Source organism: Orbicella franksi, chromosome 13, assembly GCF_964199315.1.
Source record: "Orbicella franksi chromosome 13, jaOrbFran1.1, whole genome shotgun sequence".
Classification (NCBI taxonomy): domain Eukaryota; kingdom Metazoa; phylum Cnidaria; class Anthozoa; order Scleractinia; family Merulinidae; genus Orbicella; species Orbicella franksi.
In genome coordinates this window covers 6,081,339-6,090,759 of record NC_138157.1, presented here as the reverse complement: position 1 = coordinate 6,090,759, position 9,421 = coordinate 6,081,339, and the positions used below count along the sequence as shown (strand labels likewise).

The window sequence follows — 9,421 nt, the reverse complement described above, 5'->3', positions numbered from 1 at the left end:
AGATCATTTTAAAAATACCGTCAAAGATTCGTTCTCCTTTAGCTATATACCCTGTGAAAAATGTCAATGCTGTCAATTGTCGAAACTGAAGTCGCGAAAGCTTTTCTCTCCTTCTATTCGTCTTGACATTGAGATATTATGCAGTTCATTTCTTTTTTTCGTAGTTTCCAGTTTCTAAGGGTCTTGTTATGATGTACCTTCATTAGACTGATTCGATATTGTCGGCAGTAAAGCAAACAAAATCCTCCATGCAGTCCAAATGTGAATTTGTATCACTTGTAAACATACCACTGTTTTCAATTCGAAGTCCTAGTTTAAAGTGTCTTGCTTTTCGAAAACAAAAGAACAGCTTACATTTTTTTCTGTTTTTCGAGAGACCGGGTAGAATTTAATAAATCTTGGGAAAATCCTCCTAACACCTGATTAAACTCAAGTTTTTGTGGTTACTTGTTTCAATATTTATCCTGGAAATCCAAATTCGCTTCCTTGTTGTCGCGGCAAATACAAAACAGTTCCCTCCAATTGGTTCGTCTTGTGCCAGTATTAGTATGCATAAAACTCGTATATTATTAGACACCGGAAACTTTGTTGACGTGAAAAAGGCAATCACAAAAGATTTATGTATTCAATTCAAGCAAATTGAAATGTTTTGATGAACTGGCGAGTTTTGAATTTTCGACACGGTCACGAATTGCTTTAATATTTTTTACACTGTTTTCCTGAGCACCCGTTTCGCTCGTTTTAAAGTGAAAAGGCAGCAATATATTATGCTACACCAACAGTATATAGCTTCTCAGCGGGTTAATTTACGGTTCTTTTGAAAAAAGGTTTGTTTTGCCAAATGAAACGATGTGAAATGCCATAAACAACAGCCCCGGCTGTGAATTTGAAAACCGTATTGCTCACAGAAAAAAACCGGTGGAATCGCCGAGAAAGCGGAGCAGTGGTTTCTTGAATTTTGAGATTGAATTACATTTTGTAATTGAATTCTGTGTGCTGCCGCGAAAAGAGTATCATTAATCAAAACTGAGGGTCGCGAGGAAGAGAGGCACTGTATGTTGTTGTGGAAACGTCGTTCGCAGTTGAAGAAAGAAAAGAAAAATTAGTACACCAAAGCGAGCGCCCTCCCTCAAATGGAAAACCGCTGTTTCTTCCAAACGTGAGGTAATTGGTGCAATGACTGGTTTTTCAACTCCAAAAACCACGTGAACCGAGATACATCAGTGGAAGAAGGTTGAACGATGTTTAGGGATTGCTTTCCCTGTCTGTAAGTATTAGGAAATTTATGTTTGTTGTTACATAAATCCCTCCAGGTCAGTTGGTGGATTTGACACTCAGACGGTTAGGGGGAAATCCTGGTTGCTTGTTGTAAATAGATATCCATTGATACAGAAATGCTAGCTCAAAGCGATTTAATCCTGAAAAAAGGCCCCATTCAGTACCTATTAAGCGACGATAAGTTTGAATTCAAATTTGGAGTGTAATTTCGATCAAATTGACAATGCTAAAATTATTTGTTTGTTCGTTTGCGCATGAATTCACGTATTTTTCGTCCATATATTTGTTTCATAACTCGTAGCTTATTTTTTCGCTTTTCTTATCCGTTTTCTCCATGAGGCTGTTAACAACCAAAAGATCTTTATCTCAAAACGTGACACGCAAAGATTGCCGGCTGACCACTTTGTTCTTAAGTTTTAAAATCACGGAAACTACCAAGAAATGAAGCGACCGAGTGTCCTCGATCGATCTTGCAAAAGTCCTCTCAGAAGAAAAGCACCAACTTGCAATTTATAAATTTTAAATGTTTCTTTTCGATTTTAACAAAACCACAAACTATCGAAAGTGTGTTTTTATGTGCCAACTTGAATCTGATTATGAAACGAAAACTTGTCCGAGTGATCTAATTTTAATGATTGGAAATGGCCGACTTTGGTTTTGGAGTTTATTTTGAAAGCTAATTGAGTCCAACGGAATCATTGATTCTTTTAGTTAAGAAAATATACGGCTTTCTGCTAGTTTGCATAGCTTTTAAAACGATAAATTTAGTGATTTTACGGCTGTCGTGCGTTTACAAAGCTGTTAATTTGTCTTGTTTTGACTTCTTCGTGTTGATTTTCGCATTGCACGGCTAATCGAAAACCCAGTCAAAGTGGAGCCCTGCACGGATTACAAAGTTCACAGATACTGATGACAAACTGCGCAAGAAATAAATTGATAACGCCAAAAGTTTGTGATGATAACTGTTGTTACATATGGTAATCATGCTTGAAGCTCGAATATGTGCACAAACTATCAAATAAGTTGCTTACTTTTTTCAGCACTAGAAAGAAAAAATATATATATCTGAACAGGGATCTCTCTTGCTATAATTAACATGTAATTAAATTCAGAATTTGTACCTGTCGCGAGCTGGAATGCACCCAACACCCGACCAGCCAGATATTTTTCTTGTCATGTTTTATATAGACAATTGACGAGTGGCCTGTCTGAACTGCAGAATCCATTTTGACACTTGCTGATATAATTGCAATGTTTCCTGAGCAGTCCAAATTTTACAGTAATGGCCGTTTTCACACTAGAGACAGATAATCCGTCTAAGACGGGTTATCCGTCCAGCACGGACAATCCGTCTTAGTGTGAAAACGGAACGGTGTTCATTTTAGACAGATAATACGTCTATTTTTATCCGTCCGATTATCCATCATACGGATAATCGGACCGCGGATAAAAATAGACGGATTATCCGTCTAAAATGAACACCGTTCCGTTTTCAAACTAAGACGGATTATCCGTCTCTAGTGTGAAAACGGCCCATACCAAGACGGAAAATGTAGCAGACGGATAATCCGTCTAGACACTATCCCTCTAGTGTGAAAACGGCCAATATTTATTTTTTACTTCTTACTTTGTAGACAATTTTAGTTTAACTTTCTTTAGGGCTCTTTAAAGCGACATGAAAAACATGAATAACAGCTTTTGACTTTGGCGCGCGTGTTAATTTACCGGTCTCTGGATAATTTATCAGCGGAGTTTTAACAGAACCGTTATGATAAACTTTCCAAAAAAACTCGACCTATATTTCCCTAATACGAATCTAACACTAGTTCAATAACATATATGTATTTTCATGCTTTATATGATTAATTTGATTATAAAAGAAAATTGTTTGATGGGTAAGTATTTTTGAAATTATTTTTTAAGCAAATTAATCGATAAAGTGTAACAAAGCATTTTACCTGCGTTTTTCTTTCTTTAGAAAAAAATTCGATTTTATTACTTGTTCATTTCTTTCTAGCGCCTTTATGTCATATGTTATCACGCACAGCCCTGAGTCTTAACTGAATTATAAGAAAAGGTTGAAGCTGAATTTTATTCTTAATTAGAACTTTTCGTTTTAATGCGGACATGAATTATTCCAAAGTGTTGGGACCAACGCCCAAAATGAGAATAATAAAAATAATAATGAGAATAATAATAATGAGAATAATAATAATAATAATAATAATAACAATAATAAATAAATGAATAAATAAATAAATAAATAAAAATAAACAAATAACTTTGTACAAGTGTCAAATGTACTTAGCACCGTTGTGGTAACTGAGGACACTGTAAATAAATAAACATATATTTTAAATAGCACAAAAACTATTAAGAATTCAACTGGTGGGAGGCTGACCAGTTGGCGATTTACACAACACAGTCGAGGAGTTGAAGATAGCGGTAGGGAGGAGGATTTGAACCAGGGACCTTCAGATTACAAAACCAGCGCCCTAAACCACTCGGCCACGCCGCCACAACAATGCTCAATTTTCACGAAACACGTCGCACTTACTTAGATTTGGAAATGGTAAAGTTCAAAAGGACCGCAACAACATTGAATAACATTGTACTAAGCTAAGACAAAAATTTAAATTGATAATTAGAACAACACAGAGGGTGCGCGATTTTATCAAAGTATCTAAATAATTTCAGGAATTAAGTAATGTACCTATTTACTTAATGTATTTTTTGTCATTTCTAAGAGCATTTCTTAAATTTCCTATCTTTAATTTGGCCATTATCTAAAGAGACAAATTGGCATTTCTAAATAAACACGATTTTTGGGCTTTTCAAAGGGTATTTAATGACTGTTATGAAATAGAAAGAGAAGAAGTCAGAATTGGACTTCTTCTAACCTTAATAGCTTATAATATCGTTTTGCGTGCATCAAAAACAGCGCTCCTGCAGAAGGTATTAATGCCAAACCATCGATACTTTTGTCTGATAATTAAAGCGCCGGAAAAAATAACTTTTCTTTATTCATCGAGGTCAAGGTGTTAGGCTTTATTTATGATCACCACCCCCTAATGTTTCCGCCCTCTTGTTTATTCTTTAATAGTTAGGCCTAATTAATTTTTTGCGCGACTCACGAAAGAATAAACAAGAGCGTGTCAAAAGTCCATCTTTTGTGAACGACAGCTAGAGAAGGGTAATTGGTTGCGACGGTATAACTCCCAAATTGATCGTAACACTGAAGAGGATGAGCGTTTATTAGTAAAATATCACACCAGGTACAATATGGCCTTTTACTGCATGAGTAATCAACTACTGTTATTACCTTTCAGTAAAAAAAAATCCTGAAATGTGGAAAATCACAGTAGGCATGTCATAGTAGACTTGATGTTACATATGATAATACACTGTAATGCTTTTCGCATGATCATAGATAATGAGACCAGTATTTTCTCTAAGAAATTTTATCTCTGGTCAGAAACAGGAACGTTTAAATTGTCATATTTATCGTACATTGGGACGCAAAAACATAGGAAGTAAAATTGTGCAAAGATTCATGCGGATTAAGTATGTTATCTTGCAAACGTCCACCAACTGCAGTTGCATGCATTTAGCCTAATAAGTAGAAAGCCCTTCAAAGGCAGACCCTGCAGTCTTCTTGTTGGTTTTCTGAGAAGATAATATTTACGTGTCGGCTCTTTGTTAACATCGGGTTTAAATATACTTTATAACGACAACCGACATTCATATTATCGGGTGATGCACTTTGTGCATGTTAGGGATCGTCAAAGTAACTGCCAATTAGGATTAAAATATTTTTTCCCAATGAAATAAACGTTTTTCTAATGCTCGAATAACTTTTAAACTAAAGTTCAAAAAATTGCTGCAGCCGCATTACCACCTCTCATTGATTAAGGAATCCTTAAGCAATTTCTCGTTATGTTATATTTTGATAATCAGTTGCATTGCACATCGTCCTTTAGTAAATAAGAGAAAAGTAAATTAAGTATAGCTTTGAAACCCGAAACGTTTGGAACTATTTAAATATCGTGGCACTCGGGTGAGAGAATTTACTTTTCTTATCATACAGTACACGGGAATTTTTCTGTTAATCATTTATTATTTTTTTTGTAAATATAGTTTGTGGACATGGTGGCTTCCTTTTTCAAAGCATGGACCTGAATTATTTATTATTATTCGCTGAATTTTCCATTAAATTTGAAAGCATTCTTTGATCTTTTCAAAGACGCCAAGAAAATGTTTGTTTATCACACAAGGGATCAAATAATCCTGTAGAAAGTCGAGAAAAGCATATCCTGTCTTTTTTGTGGGTAAACTCGATTTCATTTTACGTACACTGTAGAAGCTAAATAGGTGTCTTCCGTATTAAGTTTACCAAAAAAGGAGTTAGTTAAGAGCTTCTTCAAAATAGAGTGTATACATCAATGATTTGAATTTCAGATTCAGATTATTCAAATTTGAACGCATGACTTTGAGTTCCTGTTTGACTGATTATGGTGAACTTTCTTTTATATTATAAAAGGAAATAGGCTTAATTTGTTCATCGAAAATCATGTGTGAAACTGATCTAAGAACGTTTTTATCGATGAAATCGCAAATCAAAACGAAATAAAGTTATATTAAATGTGTAATTGTCATTACAAACAGGATAGTTTCCCCGTGAGGAATTTTAAAATTCGTCGGGGAAACATTACGAGTTTCAACAATCTTCGATATTTAGATTTTTTTCGCGCAATCGTGTGATCAGTGCAAATTTCAATGATCTCACACTCTCCACCTGCTTTGATCTCGAATCACCATAACAACTCACTTTTATCAAAACAATTGTCCTGCGCTCAGCTTATCGTTGCGGTTGAGTTTTGTCAACTTGTTGAGTTTCTGTAATGAACTATGGGCTTTCGAAAAACACTGGGCGACAAAGAAATAGTTTACGGTTGGATGCGGTTATGAAAAGGTGAAAAATATCTCCTACTTTCCTTCAATGCGTTTTACAGTGTTTAGTTCAGGGTTTTTCAGGAGTGAGCCATCTGTTTACGACCACCTGGCCTGGCATATTTTAGTCTATCGCCGAATGAAAAATTCCCGTCTTCTTCATTAGTCTGACGCTGTTTATGAATACAAAGAACTATAAAAAAATATTATTGTTCGAATACCACAATGAAAGCAGCCTTTCGGTTGTAGTTTAACTTTTCGAAAAACGACGATAGGCTCAGAAGCTTGTGTCGGAAAGAATTTTTCGCAGTTCAGTTGGCTGATTTAACCATGAAATAATTCTAAGACAAATTGCCACATGTGGCCAAAATGATTGCTAAACTTAACCGCACTTTATAAACCCTTCTAAAAGTTTCCTTTACTGGTTTAATCAACTCGGTGGTAAATTGGTTTTTGGTCCGCAATGACGTATGCAAATTAGCTTGTTTCGTATTGTCCCTGAACGAAAATAGCCAAGACCATTACCACTAACTAATTCCAAGTAATTTCCGATCCGGAGCGCTTGGAAACTTGACGAACTAAAGCCGGTAAAACAAAAATTTTACGCTCCACAGGGCTACTTCACGAATTGGAAGCAATGTGCGAGGCAGTGTTCACACGTTAGCTGACAAATCTATGGCGTTATGGGACAAAGTACGGAAGCGGTTGGGGAATTCGGACAGCTCCGCTGGATGCAGTTGTGGTCGAGAATACCCAAATAGTGAAGGCGTTTTTTACGAAGATTACTTCACGAGGTGAGCGGCCAGGCTAATTTTTGGGTAAAGTTTACAGAAGTTACGGTTTTGTAGGTTTTAAGGTTACAACTGGTGGTCAAACACGCTTGCTTCCGACAAGTCGAGTGGTTTTAAATATTTGAAAACGATTTGGATGTTCTTTAAAAATCGTTAGCCTATGACTTTAATTGTTGTAAGGTCCGCCTGTATTACGACGAGAAATATACTAGTAGAATCGACTCTAGTCTGGTTAGTGAAAATAAAAGGGAATTTTTCCGACATTTATTGATCTTTCGCCCAAAGTATAAGCTTGCGAGTTCAGTTAGTTCGTGAACTATAGTAGTTTCTGGTGTTTAATTCTGAAGCGATGCTTTTCTGAGTAATAAGCTAAACGCGCTCACAAAGAGCGTTTGAAGATCTTTGAAGATTTTCAGAGCGCGAAAATCCGTCGGTCTGATCTTGAAAAGACAAAAAGTTTCAAAAAAGGACTGGCACTAGCGCTGCCTTATTTACAACATGGCGGAACTTTCATTGGTATCAAGTTCTGGTTTGGAGCCTCATACAATTCCTTTGAAAGAAAGGTACCGCCTTTTTGTTGATTTGAAGTTTATTCTTAGATTTTCTATCATATCTTAATGTTTCAAAACGTGTTTTTTGTGGTCATAACTAGCGAAACTGGGAAAACACTTGGGCGACGAGCGCACGAGCAGCTGTTTTGTCAGAGCTGTGCTCTTAAAGTAGTTGAAAATGTGTTTGATCAAGCTTCCCTATTTCTCCAAAAGATCCAAAAATTTATACTGTTGATGTGGAAAAGTCTGCATGGACTTTCGTTTAAATCAATCGTCTTGTTATCCCTCTAATCTTTGAGGTTTCACAATTTTGGCATGAAATAAATGATGTATTGATCACCGATCGGAAATTCTGAATTTATTCGGCAGTTTTATTGCCTTGTAGACTAAACAACGAGAGTCTAACAGAAATATGATGTATACGCTTGTCTCCAAACTGAACTACGCTGTATTTATGAAAACAATGCCTTCAAAGCTCTAACCTAACTTTTGACAGAACTTTTCACTTTCTTTGACGAAATGTTTCTCCTGTTGCAATAATAAACTTACTGAGAAAGAGTTATTTTTAGCACTTCAGACAGCAATAAAATATGCTCTAAATTAGCGTTAGGTTACAATGAAACACCTTATATTATTATTATTATTATTATTATTATTATTATTATTATTATTATTATTATTATTATTATTATTATTATTTATATTGTACTGATAGATAGGTTCCCTGAGATCTATGATCTGTCTAGACATGACCCATCTTATCTATATCATTGCATAGTCAAGGCTGGACCATGATGACTATCTAAAATATGACAACCAGAAAATTGGTCATCAGTTTATTCTGCTAACAGAGCTGAGACTAGTCCAGTTCCGGTACCCAATCTTTAGAAAATTTGACAGCTGTCAAGCAAGTGCCTGATTTGTAGTAAATCGCAAGACAATAGATTATTATTGTGACTACAGACAAAAATGGATGACATAAAGTCCTGCTGTTAATTAGTCAAAACAAAACCAAATTGAAGAAAACAACTGCTTAACTTCCTAGAGAATGGAGACGACAAATGACTGGTCCCCAAAACTTATTTCCTTGATTTGCTTTTGTCAGTGCTCCTTATCATAAAAGACCAGTTATTGAAATATTAATTGGCCTGATTAGTATCCATGGCTTCGTCAGTATCCACTTATTGACTGGTATTTGGTTGTTCAGAAAGTTGTAACAATTTCTTTGAACAGTGAAATATTAGCTTATTGATTAAATTGAATGAGTAGAGCAGGCTCCGATGACATTTTCCAGACTCTTCATTCTTTAATCTCATATTGACATTCAATTAAAATTCTTGAATTGTGGCAAATGGGGTGATTTTTTTATTTTGTTTTGTCCTTAAATTTGTTTTTAGATTCTCCCTGCTACTGCTAGAACCAGGCGAGATCTACTTTGAAGATTTTAGTGTTTTTCATTATCCATATGACCTGCGTGAAGAAGAAGCCATCAAAAGGTATACATCTCTTACTTGTACTAGTTGATCACACATGCCTATCTGAACATAATGATAAATTACAGTTATAGCTTTTTATTGCCAGATGCTTTGGCAAGGCAATATAGATGGATATTGATTCTATGTATATTTTTAATTTGTAATAATAAGACATAATTTTTGTCACCTTTAATTCTTAGAATTTGTTATTAAATTCTTTTTACAGGAAGCAAAGAGGAAGATTAAAGATATGTTCAAAGTCTATACTTTTTGATCCGATTGATACATCTTACCCAATTTTGAAGGTACATGACTGTTTTGTTGTGACTAACATTTGTCAAGTGCTGAATAGGAATGCTACCTGTTTTGCACCCCA

At 35.3% G+C, this 9,421-nt stretch overlaps 1 protein-coding gene across 4 annotated transcripts in view; it reads left to right on the top strand.

The window, feature by feature from the left end:
* The first annotated feature begins 641 nt into the window (after positions 1-641).
* Positions 642-9,421, top strand: part of LOC145466330 (protein FAN-like) — a 29,785-nt gene continuing 21,005 nt past the window's right edge. The window contains exons 1-4 of one of the 4 annotated variants that reach the window (XM_081450034.1): positions 642-1,267; positions 6,843-7,022; positions 8,968-9,066; positions 9,272-9,350. In XM_081450034.1, coding sequence (XP_081306160.1) covers positions 1,242-1,267; positions 6,843-7,022; positions 8,968-9,066; positions 9,272-9,350 — 384 coding nt within the window. In that variant the 5' untranslated portion in view covers positions 642-1,241. Of the gene's footprint in view, positions 1,268-5,979; positions 6,251-6,842; positions 7,023-7,484; positions 7,583-8,967; positions 9,067-9,271; positions 9,351-9,421 lie in introns of those variants that run through there. The other 3 variants (XM_081450033.1, XM_081450035.1, XM_081450036.1) reach the window with 3 other exon arrangements.